The sequence below is a fragment of the Scomber scombrus genome, chromosome 8 (genome assembly GCF_963691925.1).
Source record: "Scomber scombrus chromosome 8, fScoSco1.1, whole genome shotgun sequence".
NCBI classification, from domain to species: Eukaryota; Metazoa; Chordata; class Actinopteri; order Scombriformes; family Scombridae; genus Scomber; species Scomber scombrus.
The window spans coordinates 10,525,232-10,540,856 of record NC_084977.1 but is presented as its reverse complement, the minus strand read 5'-3'; the positions used below and the strand labels follow the sequence as shown (position 1 = coordinate 10,540,856).

General features: G+C 40.2%; 2 protein-coding genes across 6 annotated transcripts; both read left to right on the top strand.

Moving 5' to 3' along the window:
- Positions 1-1,873: 1,873 nt before the first annotated feature.
- On the top strand, positions 1,874-5,428 carry hsd17b7 (hydroxysteroid (17-beta) dehydrogenase 7). Of its 2 annotated transcripts, none has more exons than XM_062424243.1 (9): positions 1,874-2,010; positions 2,233-2,399; positions 2,483-2,575; positions 3,373-3,487; positions 4,167-4,361; positions 4,467-4,580; positions 4,713-4,769; positions 4,855-4,953; positions 5,040-5,428. In XM_062424243.1, exons 2-9 carry the CDS (start codon positions 2,272-2,274, stop codon positions 5,139-5,141), a joined length of 903 nt encoding a protein of 300 aa, XP_062280227.1. In that variant the 5' UTR covers positions 1,874-2,010; positions 2,233-2,271; the 3' UTR covers positions 5,142-5,428. The 2 variants fall into 2 exon arrangements, with proteins under 2 accessions (XP_062280227.1, XP_062280226.1); XM_062424242.1 differs by having other exon boundaries at positions 2,193-2,399.
- A 3,309-nt stretch (positions 5,429-8,737) lies between these two features.
- Positions 8,738-15,617, top strand: serbp1a (SERPINE1 mRNA binding protein 1a). 4 transcript variants are annotated; one of them, XM_062423980.1, is made up of 9 exons: positions 8,738-9,105; positions 10,602-10,785; positions 11,282-11,422; positions 11,553-11,621; positions 12,808-12,882; positions 13,105-13,276; positions 13,733-13,777; positions 13,898-14,098; positions 14,235-15,617. In XM_062423980.1, the coding sequence occupies exons 1-9, from the start codon at positions 8,847-8,849 to the stop codon at positions 14,289-14,291; spliced, it is 1,203 nt and encodes a 400-aa protein (XP_062279964.1). In that variant the 5' UTR covers positions 8,738-8,846; the 3' UTR covers positions 14,292-15,617. The 4 variants fall into 4 exon arrangements, with proteins under 4 accessions (XP_062279964.1, XP_062279962.1, XP_062279965.1 ...); XM_062423978.1 differs by having other exon boundaries at positions 11,550-11,621; XM_062423981.1 differs by having other exon boundaries at positions 8,739-9,105; positions 13,108-13,276.
- The last annotated feature ends 8 nt before the right edge of the window (positions 15,618-15,625 follow it).

The window sequence follows — 15,625 nt, the reverse complement described above, 5'->3', positions numbered from 1 at the left end:
ATTTGGGAAACACTGTTTCATGGACTTGCACACTTCAAAGATGGACTATCAGAGACATTTGGTGTGTGTCAGTTTGCATTTAATTAGCATGTTTGCTAATTTGTTTTATAGACATATATTCTTAGAGAGTCCATTCTGATTTGTAGTACATTTCCCAAAAACACACAAAAAGGACATGATGTTTGGTTGTGACTTGTGTTGCAGGAGCCAAAATTAAATGTAGCAAGTAACATTCGGCACTTTTGAATTTGTATTTTAAGTTCTTTTTTTTCATCTTTTTTTAAAAATGAGTTTGAATTTCCATTTTTCCCCCCATGTTTGAAGTATTGATGACCAAATTATGCAGCATTGTTGAATAACTTTCATGTGCTTTCTTTTGGAAGACTGCTTGAATGTAGAGGGGAAAAGTGCAGCAAAAACATTACTGTTACATTTTGTTTCAAGTATTTCATCTCAGTTTCTCAGACAAACGCCACATATTTTTTAATAAAGAGGAAATATTACATTAATAGAACATCTTTCTCATCTCCCTGCAGTTTTTCTATATGGTGATTTGAACATGAAGTGTATGTCTGTGTATTTTCAATAGATAAGTCTCATAAATATCAATATTTTGTATTAATATTTATATGTTCATATTTGTTTGTTCTGTTTATGTTTTGTTGATATATGTGTCTATTAATATGTTGTTTGTAGGATTATATTTGATTGAATGCAGTAATTATTCTCACATTTTGGATCTACACCAACAACTGCTACAGTAAATATTTTTCCCTCACTTCAAACTGATCACAAACTAATATCCGCCTCATGCTGCTTGATTATTGATCATGTAAGATGCTTATCAGGAGGCTGTGCAGGGGCTGTTTTGGCCATGTTCTATGTCGGGTCAACAGTATGTGTGCGTGGAGAGATGTTAGGTGTGTTGAACATGTTAAAGCATGTGTGCTTATAGTTTGCCTGTGTTGAAAGAGAAAGTAAACAGTGTTTTAAATCAGGAATGTAGATGAAACAGGGATATTCAACTTAAATCATGTGTATAAAAATGGACTGCTACAAATCACTTTCACAGTAGATTGTACTCTATTAGATCATAAAAACACAACTATTGACTCATCTACGAGTTTTAGTAAGCAGCAGTTTCCACTTTCTTTTATTAATGTATGCTGGAGTCTTCATTTTGTCTACTTTTCCAGCATAATCCTGCATATAACTACCACTGTTTCAGCCAGTTCAGCTGTAGGTCTTTGTCCTATTCATAGTATCTTCCCTAAAATACACTCATGCCTCTTGCCCTAATGCATTGCATTTTCATCTTTTGTGTAAAAGTCATTGTATTATTTCCTTAATTTGTGATCTATAAAAAATATCTGCACAAGTAGGTAAATAGTTCATAATTGTTTAGCAAATAAATTTGTGTATTTCACATTCCTGATAGACATGAGGCACGTGGTGATTTTCACTGGATGAAAGAGCATTTTCATGGCATTTACAATCCTCTTGGTGTTATAAATGAATTGGACATCGATGTATAGCTGTAAAAACATTATTGCACCCGAACAAATTCATGATTTGTTTGTTTTTATTACACCTTTGTAATCAAATGTTTGTTTTTCAGTGAAAATATGTTTTGTTTTGTTTTTATATTCGTGTAAACAAAAGTTGTACATTGATAGACAAAATAAAAATAAAATCCAACAGGGAATTCTATCATTGAGAGTTCTTTGCTTTATTCATGTCTACTGAATATTTGACTCTTATGTGTGTTGTCTTCAAACTGAGCTGACTGTGATTCTGATCTGATTGGCTGAGTGCTGCTGCAGTAACCAATTACAATGAGGAGGCGGGGCGAAGAATATGACTCCACAGGGAAGGAAAATACTCCGTGGACCGGTCACAGAGCTTGTTGCTTTAAAAAGTGCAGTACATTTGGTGTTTTCTGTGCGAAACTTGTTGCTGGTTTGGATTTAAAAAGATGAATAAGGTGGTTTTGGTGACGGGAGCAAATAGGTAATAACTGTATTTATTGTTTTTTATGATAAACAGAAGTCTGGCTTCTTTGGGTACAAAGGTTGCATGACATAAGACTAAACTTCAAAGATTGTTCTATATCATTTTGATGATTTTTTACAAATCTTATTGTTCAGCAGTAGTGATAGTATTGACAGTACAGTATGTGGCTGTTCCTGCAGTGGTATTGGCCTGGCACTTTGTGAGCGTCTCCTCTCGCAGGACACAGAGGGTCTCCAGTTGTGTCTGGCCTGCAGGAACATGAGCCGGGCTCAGGCTGCTCGCTCTGCCCTCCTCAACTCTCATCCCACAGCTCAGGTGGCCCTGCTGCAGATGGACACCAGCAGCATCACTTCAGTCCTCAGTGCTGCACAGGAGGTCAAACTCAGGTGGGAGGACAGACCTACATTCAGACCCTGTTAGTCATATGTGTTGTATGAGGATTAACTATAACTTTATTTGTCAACTGCAGATATAACCGACTGGACTACCTCTACCTGAATGCAGGCATCATGCCAAACCCACAGTTCGATGTAAAATCTTTTTTCAAAGGCCTCTTCTCCAGGTACAGTGTTTATTTTAGATGCTCACATGGTGCAGCATTTCTTCTCTACACTGGATGTGCATGTTAGAAAAATGAAGCTCCTTTAAATCACAGAGTAGTAGCCTATTACAACTGCTGGCTTTTTTTTACTTTAACAGCAAATAGATTATGCGTGAACATCCCATGATTTTAGGTCAGGTGCTGGCAACAAATGAAATGAAGTGAATAAAGTGTCAGGATACTGGATTGTAGCTCCTTAAATCTTTCTTATCACTGACTGAAAATGGCAACATTTTGACAAAACTGACCAACATGACAAAGAGCAAGACAAATAAAGATAATTTTTGGCAACAATTGATGCCTGATCACAATCATCTTATTATCAAAGCTTGAAGAAAGTCACAAAAAACATTTGCAGCCCCCACAATAAACATCTAATGTCCCAAAAATGAATGAATACTTGTGTCAAAAAAGCAGAATAAAGACACAGTAAAACAAGATTGTACAGATTTCTTTTTATAAACATTTAAAAGACCAGATTGACAAAGGTTAAAAAGGAAAAGATTTAAATACCAAAAAAAGTGGAAGAGGTTAAAGGAAGAGGAAAATTGTGTTTGTGTTTGTGATGATGTTATTATGGTGTTATTTAAAACGTTGCTTCTTTCAATCAGTAATAAAAAAAATTCGGGAGCTACAGTCTAGTGTGCCAGCTTTTTATACTTTGACGTGTCTCATTTATGTAACATTGTTTATTTCAAATATCTATTCCCCGTGTTGCTTTTCTCAGAGCCCAAACTTCTATGATGCCTTTATTGCAGCAATATTATCACCATGTTTGCCACTGGCGAGGGGATTCTGACACAGAACGATGGCATCACGGATGATGGCCTGCAGGAAATATTCACAACCAACCTCTTCGGTCACTTTGTGCTAGTGAGTCACTGGACTTATCTGACATTTTGGTCCACATATACAGTACGAAGCCATGTTCCCTGCAGGTTTCTGCACAGAGAGCAATTCTTGTTGGCTGTTTGATGGTGACACTGGATCTGAGTGTCACATAGCAACGATGCTCATTAAATGTTAACAGTGCATACTGTCCTAGCCATACGGTCAGGTTATTTAGCTTACTTTGGGTTTGCAGACTGATTCTAAAACTTGCATGACATTTCAATCACAGAGGAACACACTTATTCATCACATGATTTAGTTTACAGAGGAAAACAGGGCAGCATAGACACTTTTCTGGTAATGTGTCTAAAAAGTACATAAAGGGTTTCAATTAGATTGTTCTTTTTATTGAGTTTTCAGTGTAAAATTTTACTGATTATATTAAGGTCTCTCCAAGAAATATTATTAGTATTATAGTATTATCTGTTTGTGCTCTAAGATATATGGAAAAAGATGGCATAGCATCATTGTTGCAGCAAAATATTTACATCTTTTTCAGTCATTTTGTAGTAAAAACGGTTCTTGCGTGACCAAAAAATGCAACTAACTTGCTGAGTTCCAGAGTAACTGATAATTTCCCTTTTTCTCATCAAAACAAACTGTGAGACATTTGTGGATTCACTTTTTTCTTCTTTGTTGTGCCCTTCTGTGCTATGGAAAGATCAGGGAGCTGGAACCCATTCTGTGTCAGGCAGGCCGGACCTCACAGCTGATCTGGACCTCCTCCAGTAACGCTCACCGCTCAGCTTTTAGCCTTGAAGACATACAGCACCAGAGAAGCACGCAGCCCTACAGCTCCTCCAAATATGCCTCCGACCTGCTTAGCCTGGCACTCAACACACACTACAACAAACAGGTCAGCTGTGAAACGCTTCACGCGTATCATCCACATTTTGTGAAGTAAACTGTTCTTCCTTTAAGCTGTTGATGACTGGGAGCCTGCTGTCATTGCATTTTCTAGGGTTTGTACTCATCTGTGATCTGTCCTGGTTTTGTGATGACTAATCTGACCTTCAACATCCTGCCCTCCTTCCCAGCATTCCTCTGGATCCTGCTAATGCCTATCTTTTGGCTTGTAAGTAATACTCTTACAGTATTACACCTATTTTTCCAGTTTGGTTGTCTTTATATTGGGTGTAAGAAGAATTTTAAAAAAGCATTTGAGCTACTTTGTTGGATCTGAAAGCATTTGTTTTCATGCACACAGATAAGAGTGTTCACCAATACTTTCACCCTGACACCTTATAATGGAGCTGAATCTCTGGTAGGTCAAGCAACATTTCACATTCCCATAGTTCAGTTGCTCAGTTCAGTACTAATTGATTCATGAATGCTGCTCTGCCTTGTAGCTCTGGCTGTTTAATCAAAAGCCTGAATCACTGGACCCACAAGCCAAGTACCACAGCTTAACATCGGGGCTAGGCAACAACTACACACAACCACAGAAGGTATGGCATTAAATTCTATCCATGGAAATTTTGTTTTAACAGTCATGCAAAAATTGTTAATGTGCGTTTTGTATTTTATGTTCCAGATGGATATTGATTTGGAAACATCAGATGCTTTGTATGAGAAATTGCAGCAACTAGAAAGTGAAGTAAGGAAGAAACTGAAGGAAAAACAAAAACAATCCTAACATCTTTACAGTGGCCCTGCAGGAGCTGGATCATCCTGATGCATATCACACAATTCTGTCATGGAGAGCGTTTTATTTTTGGCTTGAAGGTCACCTGGGAGCATCATGCACACTGGCTGTCAGACTCACAATATTAACATTCCTCTCAGTGTCCTGACACAGCAACATGCAAGTCTGAATATACAGCAAGGATGAGCAAGTCGCAAAGTCACTCTATGAGCATTTAAAGTTTGATTTGCTGTTTTTTTTGTCTGTATTTTATGTTTCAGGCATAAATAAAAGGTCTGTTAAAGGACAAACAACCAGAATTATGCGTGTTTTGATCGTTCAGCAGTAATCCTTGCCTTCATCCACTTCAGTCCACTTGTTCTCAGTCCACTCATTATCCAGTTCATTGTATATCGGCAATCTGGTTGTTTATTCCATGATCCTCACGACAAAATGCAGTGCAGTCCGACAGCAGGCTATCAGTATCATCCCAGAAGTTTACATAAGTGGTCTGTGTGAGCCCCTCTGCGGTGTAAGGTGGTGCCGGCGGATGTGCACAGGCGCACCTGAAATTCTGCTCAGGTGGAGGATATGGGGCGCAAACCAAGCCGTGGTCCCCGTGTTCTGCCACTTGTTTCCCAGTCCCGCACTCCTCCTCCTCTGCCTCCTCCTCCTCCTCTGCTCCGCTCAGCTTCGGGTTACAAAAAGCCCACACCATTCCACAGAAATAGACAAAAAACGTGCCCATGACCATAACCATGAGCGCGTAGGACTCTATCATGGCTTTGGTGACTGGAGATGTCATCTTTTTGATGCGCAGGAATAATATGAGGTTGAGTTCTCTCAAAGTGTGTTCAGGAGAGACTGTCGGCGTATATGGCATCATCCTGTGGGTTGGACCACTCAGTTCAGAGACGGTGACAAACAGTAAATCAATTACTGCTTCTGTCGCCACCTCACTCTAATTATTAAATAGTCGTTTTCTGACATCTACTGTACGAGAAATAGCAGGAACAATACATTAAACACACTTTGATTTTATCGTGCCAATTTGCGAACATTGGACAAAAATTTCAGGCACTGGTGCAATCAAACCTCATATTAATAATTAAGTAAAAAAAAAAAAAAGTTCTGGTGCATTTTAGTTTATGAACAAAAATGTCATATGGAGATGATGAAGATGAGCTGACCCTTAAAATCCTCCTAAGTACTGAAAAACGTGAGCCTCATTAGCCTAATTGAAACATTGAGGACTTTAAATTGGGGCCATTCTGGACTGCATTAAAAAAACAAGCTGTAATACTCCACAGCCACTAACAGCAATACTAAATATTTATTCACATTTTTTATATGTATTTTTAAGTTATATATATATTATTATATATAAGTTATATATAAGTTAAGATTTTTCATTCTGTTTATGTTTGCTTGACTTTACTGAGGACACATAATAGGAGTCACTATATTAGATTTATGATACAAAGCAAAAAATAAATATAGGCTACTGTATGTGAGTGAGTGTAACAGTATACGTTTCACCAGACTGCAAGTATCCATTTGTCTCCTTGACTATCACACATTTGATCCCTAACATCAGCTGGCAAGGTTTGACTTTCCTTATAAGGTCAAACACCCACAACTCCCAAAATATCATCAGTAATCAATGAGACATTTGAGATTGGATTTAGTTCCAGTTTTGTTCATTATTTGTCAGATTTTGCATAAACAAACTACCAGGGGCCATGTATTTTTAGGATAATCAATATGTATTTAAGTTTTGACAAATCATCAAGTCAAATGTTTAAGTTGTACTTTACTTTATGGCCGAATACCTGCAAAACTAATGTTATTTGCATCTGCCTCAGCTGTACTGGTTGCCTAAATATTACAGACTACCTGCTTAATATCAGCATTGTCAGTATGAGCATCATGTTACAGCTCAAAGTACAGCTTCAGCAAGATTGCCTCTTCTGCTACAATCATGTACTGTATCTTAACCATTCATGAAAGGAAGCAGTAAAGACTTATCAAGATGTCTGTCTCACTATGTAGCCTTTCATGATCAAAACTGTTGAGCGGATATACCCACTAAGACAGAGCATGAACCTCCTCACAGCATAAATGATTTTCCTTGCAAAGTTGTGACCTTTAGGCACATATTATATTTTTCCTGTTCAATTGGTTTTACTGTGTGATAAAATACCAAATGCAAATTCTATTATGGAAATGCAGTTGATTTGCAATGGAGTGCAACATGATGGTAACATAAATCATCGCTTAATTTGAAGAGCCCAGACTCAGTTCAACCCTTCAAAAGATAGCCACTCATGTCCACTGCACCGAATTTCAACCAACTTCATTTTAGGAGATTTGAAACAGAGGTTGGTTTTTTCTGGCATTTTTACCTTTATTTGGCAGAGAATGAGATGACAGGACGCGAGGGCGGATGACAGAAGGGCAACAAAAGTCCCCAGAGGTCTCATAAGAAGTTGTGATTACATGTTCAGCATTGTAGACCCTGAAGAAATTAGGACACCCACATTAGATGTCTTAGATATACTACTAATAAACAAATAGACCCACGTATGCATAAACATACACATGTGGGTGAAAACATAACCTTCTTCCAAACCGTTTAGCGTCAGACTTGAAACAAAACACAATCTTGAGAAAATGTACGCATAAATGAACTGCTCGGAAATGGGGGATGCTTTCTAACCCCTACAACTCCTGACCCTATTTCACCATGTTAGTGCACAGAACCAACTTTCTGTGGAATGGATCAGGTTTTATTACCTCAAGGTCTAAACTCAAGTGTACTTCAGCAGGGTAAAGCTGAAACTTAAGACCCAAAAACTTGTCCTGATCCTTCTTGACCAGTTTAGTCTGATATGACACCCTGTTTGTCATTTCGTGAGGGTGCTTTACTGTAAATGTGTCAGTATTTGTAAGGATTTTGTCCATAATCTTGGATGGTATATTAATCTGGATGTTGTGTTCACTTATCTGTAGTGTGCAAGAGTTGAATTTGTCTTTTCATGTTGTTTGTATTGTTGTGACAGTGTTCATGCTGCCCTGCTGACCATGCAGCTTCTAATCTTTTGTAGCTGGTTAGATAAAGGATCAATTAGTAAATTATCGTTTTTTGATTTTAAAGATCTTTTTTAATACATAATATATAAAGAAATACAGTTCAATTAGTGCCAAAATGCTAAACTGAGTCCACATCCTGCTTTTTAACTCCATAGTGTCATGCAAGTTTAACTAACTGCTGCACCTGCTGTCTTCTTTACACGTTTACACAGGTATTATGACAGTATATATGACCGAGATTACACAATAATGCTGTTTAATAGTTAGAAAACGGATCCAGCGTGGTGGACGGCAGTTTGAAGGTCTAAGGAGGTTTTTCTGAGGAGTCAAAACAAGCGTGCGTATGAAATCGCCCATGCTTTTGCTCAACAGAGGCTAGCAACACTAGCGAAACTTGCATTATGGGTAGTGTAGTTCTATATCGGTCTGCCCCGTATCTAAACACATTGCTCCTCGTGCTAAAAGAACTACACGCCCCACCCGCGCCTACTCCCAGGTCCCGGATGTCTACCGCGCCGGAAGAGAAGAAGGTCCTTTTCCCAGCCATCTTGTGGCTTCATCTAGCGAAGTGTTCGCACCAAGCCTCGTAGAATCGGAGGAAAATCCTGCTGAAGGGGCGCCATCATGCCCGGACAAATGCAAGAAGGTTTTGGCTGTGCCATAACCAATCGGTTCGACCAATTATTTGACGATGAGTCGGATCCGTTTGAGCAGCTGAAGCAAGCTGAAGAGAAGAAGAAGAAGGAGGCTCTCGCTCCTGGTGCCGCCAAGACTGCAGCTCAGGCTGCCAAACAGCCCAGAAAGGAGTCCCAGAAAGACAGAAAGACCCCGCTGACCGACAAGAGGGAAGACACCCAGGCGCCCGCCCCACTTAAGAAAGATGGTAAAACATATTTTGTCATTTTTGTGAGTTAAAGTGCATCAGGAGATTAGCGCTAACAGGCTAAGTGGCTTGCTGTAGTAGCTCAGCAGCTTCATAAGCCGCCTGACATGAGGTCCGCATGGCTGCTTTGTGTTCCTCCGGGCTGTCAGCCGCGGGAACAATGACATTTATACTAAAGTGTATTTCTGTATGAGGGGAGCAGCTCCAGCTATTCACCGATAAACAGTTTGCAGGCCAACTTGTTTTGGCTGATCTCCCCCCTCCTCTCGGCCTTGTTGAACAGGCTCAACTCGCCCTCATAGATAAAGCCGCGGTCAACTGTTTTAATGTTACTTCAGTCCAGTCGTGACATCCAGTACAGCTCACTTTATTTAACAGCAGCGCTATATATAGGCCGTAAGCAGGTTATCACTGCATACTTAAAAACAAAAAAAATCGTGTTATATAATGTAAAATAAGAGCAGAGCGGCCATGTGAAATACGACACATTTAAGCAGCAAAAACGTGCTAGGTGGATCGTGGGGGTGCACGTTGGTTTTTGGGGGGTTTTGTCATCAGACGTGCGGAGCTTCGCTCTCATGGTGATGAACCTCGTGGTTGTAGTGTGGGGCGTGTTAAAGCACAGTCTCCAACTGCCACTTCCTATTGGTGCCTAGTGCATGCAGTCAACCTGCCTCAGAGCGTTTAGCTCCCATATCTGCGTTTACCAGGTAGTACTTATGTAGGTCTTTATTTCAGTTGATAAGTAAGTCTGTTAAAAAAAAAAACAACCCAAAAGTGACTTAAAATTAATATTTTGTCTTTTACATCGTTTTTTAAACACTTTAAACATTTATTATGTGCAGAAGTGAAGCATCCAGAGTCAGGAATTGACTCTTGAGGGGAGGGATATTACTCACAGGCCGTTAGTTGGCCATTATCAGAGCGTCAGCCTGCCAAAGTGTGCTCATATCTGTTCACCGAGAGAAGATGAGACAGGTGCGTCACTGTGGTGCCGCCCAGCTGCTGTAGTTGTGGTGGAGGGGTGTCTATTTTGGTAGCTGGTGATTTATGCAAAGGGTGGGACTTGTGTCACACTGGGCCACTGGCTGTCAACCATGTGCTGGGTAGGGTTAAAGGCTGTTAATTCCAGCCACCGAGTGACCGGGTCATTTAACTGAATCGGCGCTCCTCTCAGTCAGAGGAGGAACTAAAGAGTGATCATTCTGATTAATACCCATCTCTCTAAGTTCAATTCACCAATTTTAAAATGCCATTTCCATCACATTTAATTCTTTCAACTTTTTAATCATGGTATTATGTCGTATCCAATAATTATTTGATAAACCAATCCTACCAGCTGCCTTAGTTTTTTAATTCAGCACATTAATTGGAGTATTTGCTCCATTTCAAAAGAACAATCACCTCCTCTCATTTCTCTTGTCTGGGGCTCAGCAGTGGGTCCTGATCTATCAATGCTATTGGTCCACTAATCCTCCTGTTGTGATCACCCCTAGGTGCCGGCATGAGGAGAATGGGCCGCAAGCCGGAGGGCGAAGGCTTCAGACCCCAGGGCGGCCAGGGTGAGGGGCGCCCCCCCACAGACAGACGGCCTGTGGACAGGCGGCCCCCTCGCCGCTTCGAGAGGCCTGCTGGTGAAGGTGGTGAGAAACCAGAGGGAGGCGAATTCTCAGTGGAGAAGTGAGTTCAGTGTCCAGTCAGCAGACATTTTTAATAACAACACCCACATGAAAGCAAAGAGAACAAATCACTATTAGTTTTTTTGGGGGGGGTTTTCTTCAGCGTTCTATCTAGGCTAAAGGGTGGGGTTGGGAACAGTAACGGTTAAAGGTTTTGCTGGTGATAAGGGTTCATATGTGGCCCAAACTGATGTAGGCAGCTCTCTGTCTCACTAGTTTACTTTGAAAATGTACATTCTTGTTTTGTTGTAAGAAATGTTCAAAGTGTGACCAAGACTAATAAACATTAGTCAACTTGAGCTAATGTCTTCTTACTGGAGAGTTTGTAATTTAAAGAATTTAAAACATATGAATGTAGTCGTCCTTTAACTATTTCTGTCTTTGTCTCTTTAAAAGAAAACGTTTAAGAAGTTTATTAATTAGAAATAGTTTATTAATTACAGCCTGTAGGTGGCTTAGACTTTCACATTGATGGTGTTCTTTGTCCTCCTCCTCAGGCCTATTGGTGATAGGCCGATGAGAGGCCGCGGCGGACCCAGGGGAGCTCGCGGAGGCAGGGGCCGCGGCATGGGCCGCAGCGATGGCTTTGATTCCAGAGGAAAGCGTGAATTTGACAGACACAGTGGCAGCGACCGATCGTAAGTACTCCGTTTCAGTTTTTATGTAGTATATTAAAAATATATCATTAACATGGGGTCTAATTAAGACCCGTGTGCTCATTTATTGCATGTGTTGAGATCCTGGCTAAAGCAAATGTTGTTTCAGTAGTCTAAAAGGCGAGGAGAAGCGTGGCGGAAGCGGATCTCACAACTGGGGCACCGTCAAGGATGAACTCAAGTAAGTTCATTTGTATGCAGCATGACAAACTTTGCATGTTGGGAGAGTTACGGAACACATTTTATTAAACTGAAAATACAATTATGAAATATAAAAGGTGTTTCCTTGTATTAAAGTATTTTGTTTTATATTCTGCAAGGCAACTGTGGTCTCCTTCATAGATGCAAAGCATAGTTGGGTCTTGGTGGGCCTGGGCAGCATTAGGATTAGTTCTGGAGTGCATTTATAGCTCAGTGGTTTCAATTAATGTAAATCTAATGTCTTTGGTTAAGATCCATTTGGAGACTTGTTGAGTGTTACACTCCACTTTTGTCTTATCTGCATTGTTCTAAAAAGAAAAATAAGACATTGTCTGATTTTGCACATCAGTTCTAAATCATACCGTATCGTGGTGGTAAATTATTTAACTAAGAAAAGTCAAAATCCAATCAGAATCCTGTTTATTAGGAACAACAAGTTAAAGCTAATAAAGTCTGAGAGTGCAGCTTAGCAATCAATTCTACCTTCATGAAGGTTACAACAGGAAGTTTTAGAAACATGTTAATTTGTTTGTTATAAAGACTTATCAGTGTCATTCTTATAAGTGAGGTGGACAAAATATTTAAAAAACCAATGCTATGGCACACCAGCACAAACTACAGGCTCAGAAATGATCAGGAAGGTGAAGCAACATGTCTCTAAAACAGGACTACTGTTGTGGTTAGGTGTCTGTAAGGAACTGAGTTAACCTCTTACCAGAAATCACCATGGTCCCATTAATAACTAAATATTTTAACAGTGTAAAAGTCAGAATGAGTAAAAGTGATCCTGAAACAAAGTTACCGAAGCTAAAGTGTCCCACAGGTGTTGTTCAACAGGTTAAAAAGTAAAATAATGAGAAGTGTAGTCAGGCCATTTTTTGTACATTATTAGCGGTTTCTCCGTCATGACTATGAATGTATATCTGTACAGTGATGTCACTGCTTTCCTCTGTAATTTAACTGCAAGCTGTAGTCGGCCATTTTGTGAACCCTAAACATGCGTCAACACCAGCAATGCAGACGACAGCATGGACCAAACATAACTTCCAGGAATCGGTTTATATTTCTAAAAGATTTTCTGGTTCTCAGTTCCCAGCTTTACGTCTTGCTGTATGTTGATAATATTGGTAATAACGGTCTTTTAATTGTTTTTTTTCCCTTCATAGCGAACTTGACCAATCTAACGTCACTGAGGAGAACCCTGAGGGAGAGGAGCATCCACCTGCTGACTCTGAGAACAAGTAAGTTCTTGTGTTTTTGTCTTTCGGAGTCTTGACTAAGAGATTTAGGTTTAACTGTAATTATGGAAAAATGCCTAACGTAGAATTTTTGTATCCCTCAACATTCAAATTTAGCCCAAACAAATGAGATTTTATGACCAAGAACACGGCAAACGAACCCAGATTTATATTAACAGTGATATTTGTGCTGCTAACACTGGCGCTGTGTCTTTGTGTTTGTTGAAGGGAGAATGAGGTAGAGGAAGTAAAGGAAGAAGGCCCCAAGGAGATGACTCTGGATGAATGGAAGGCCATGCAGGACAAGGAGCGGGCCAAGGTGGAGTTCAACATCCGCAAGGCCAACGAGGGAGCTGATTGGAACAAAGGATTTGTGTTGCACAAGTCCAAGGCAGAGGTAAGTCTGCTTTTTCTGAACAGGTTAATGTTGAACATTTACTTTTACTGATGATATAATTTAAGAAAATTGCAGCAAGTAGAAAGTTTTATTACTTGATCCCCTGAAGGCAGTTAGAGCATCAGTCACTTTGTCATATTTTCATTCAAATGTTTAAGGGGTTTCAAGTCAGGCTGTCATGTCAATGTAGATCAACAATCTTTTACAAGTGGTGGATCAATTTCCTGTTAATAACACCCTGTTAACACATGCGTCACTGTCAGAGTTAGCTGGAAAAATGAAAGCAAAAGTTCCCCAAAGACTGCCGTCAAACTCTGCAGTTCAACCACAGTGGTTGCCACGTATCAGTGTAACTTAGGTTGACTGATGCAATATACTTAGTAAAAACCTTGAAATGCAGGGATAAGAGGTCACCTCAGTATGTTTTCTTAATGTTTATCATTTTCTCCAACCCAGGACAAAAAAGGCGATCTGATTGAGCCTGAGCCTGAGGAGCCCAAGGTAAAACCTCCCATACAACATCTAAACTCAAATCATACATGTGAGCGAACAATCGTACGCCAAAGCTTCAAGATGCGAAGAAATACTAATCAACCCATTCCTCCCTTTTCCTCAATTTAGTTGGACGATGAGCACCACTTCCGGAAGCCAGCCAACGACATTACGTCCCAGCTGGAGATCAACTTCGGAGACCTGGGCCGTCCAGGCCGCGGACGCGGTGGACCACGTGGCGGCCGGGGCGGTCGCGGGCGTGGCGGCAGCGCTGGTGGCGAAAGCCGCAGTGAAGCCCCCAGGCCGGTCCGTGCACCAAGGACTGACAAGGTAGCTCGTCTTTTATGAGATTAAACTGTTCTTTGTTACATTTCAATCAAACTAGTCAAAAGTTTGCTTCTCATGTGAGCTACGATACATCTTAAAAATGTTCATTTTCTAACTTGATGATTCCTTTTCTTCACAGTCATCTGCGTCTGTGCCCAACGTGGATGACCCAGAGGCCTTCCCAGCCCTGGCTTAAGCAGAGGCTTCTGCCCCTCAGGCCTACAGGAGCCTCCTGAGCACCTCCACTACGAGGCTTGCATGTTCCTGGATCCTTCAGCAAAGTAAAATGATGGAGAAGACTGTCATTAACTATGGCACTCAATGTGAGGACTGAGTTTTACCGAAATAAAAACAAAATGAAGATGGAAAAAAAACAGAAATTAACAAAAAAAAACAAAAAAAGAAAAGGACTTCTTGCTACTCTGGAGCAACTTATTGGTAGAGGTTTTGTACTTGGAAACAAAGTAGCAGGGATGTTTTCATACAGTATTTTTTTCAGAGGTTATGCATTGTCCATTGATAAATTTTTGTAATTGCTGCTTGAAAATATGCATTTCGAAATGTAAGCATAAGGAGTATTTTAGCTTGGTGTGTGCCATTGCTTGCTCGCTTTAAAATAGGCACTGTGGAGCTCCAACCCAAGCTCAAGCTCTGCCACACCAGGTATTTCTGATGAAGTTACAGCTTCATTCATTGAGATTTAAGGATTTTCTTTTTCTTTAGCACTGGGGTATTGTTTTATATTTTATACAGGAGGTCTATTCTTCTATGATCTTCGGCCTGTAAATCTGAACTATTTTCATAAATTCTTTCAGAGACTGTATTTCACATGGTGCAAATAAGGACATGGCTTGATCTTTTGATCGAGTGATGCCGCCTACATTTGAATGCATTGATGAAATGGCGCTTAAATCCGTATTAAGGTTATTTTGTACTGAAATGTTCTAAAGGAGGAACATTAGGTCATTTTTGGAGGAACACAAGGCGATAACGATCCTAAATTAGCATCGATCCTGAGACTTTTGTCAAGTGGATTAATTTGAAGTTGGAAGTTATTCCCTGTGTACTGATTTTCTTATATTTAGGGTGCTACTCAGTCTTGTCTCTTCCTCCCCGCCCATTTCATCTTTGATATTAGCCATGTGCAAGTCAATTAATGCCTTTGTTTTTATTTTTAAAGAGTGATACGGAGAGCAAGTGTCTTTACTCGGTAGAGATGTGGCAGTAGTCCCCGGAACGCCCTCAGACCTTCTCCGACTGTTAACACACTCCACTCGAGCATCCTTACACAGATGTAAACTTAGCCCAGCTTCAGTTTGTTTCTGCAGTCTGTTCTGTGCTGATATTTTTCCTCCACTGTTGACTTGCCCTGTAGCTTCCACAGTGGCACCACTGCATAATCACTCTGAAAGAAATACAGTCGTTCATTGTGTGGAACAACTGACGTGCTCTACAAATGTGTGAATTCTAGCCCTGCTATTAGAGACCTCTGTCGGTAAATAAAGATGGTCGATAAATCTTTTGCATTGT

What these genes read in the sequence shown, in the direction of transcription:
- serbp1a (XM_062423978.1), top strand. Translation starts at nt 8,847, where the DNA reads ATGCCCGGACAAATGCAAGAAGGTTTTGGCTGTGCCATAACCAATCGG. An exon ending in CGCCCCACTTAAGAAAGATG is followed by an intron (nt 9,106 to 10,601) that starts GTAAAACATATT and finishes GATCACCCCTAG; the next exon opens with GTGCCGGCATGAGGAGAATG. An exon ending in TGCACAAGTCCAAGGCAGAG is followed by an intron (nt 13,277 to 13,732) that starts GTAAGTCTGCTT and finishes TCTCCAACCCAG; the next exon opens with GACAAAAAAGGCGATCTGAT.
- hsd17b7 (XM_062424242.1), top strand. Translation starts at nt 1,976, where the DNA reads ATGAATAAGGTGGTTTTGGTGACGGGAGCAAATAG. An exon ending in GCACAGGAGGTCAAACTCAG is followed by an intron (nt 2,400 to 2,482) that starts GTGGGAGGACAG and finishes TGTCAACTGCAG; the next exon opens with ATATAACCGACTGGACTACC. An exon ending in TTCAAAGGCCTCTTCTCCAG is followed by an intron (nt 2,576 to 3,372) that starts GTACAGTGTTTA and finishes CCTTTATTGCAG; the next exon opens with CAATATTATCACCATGTTTG.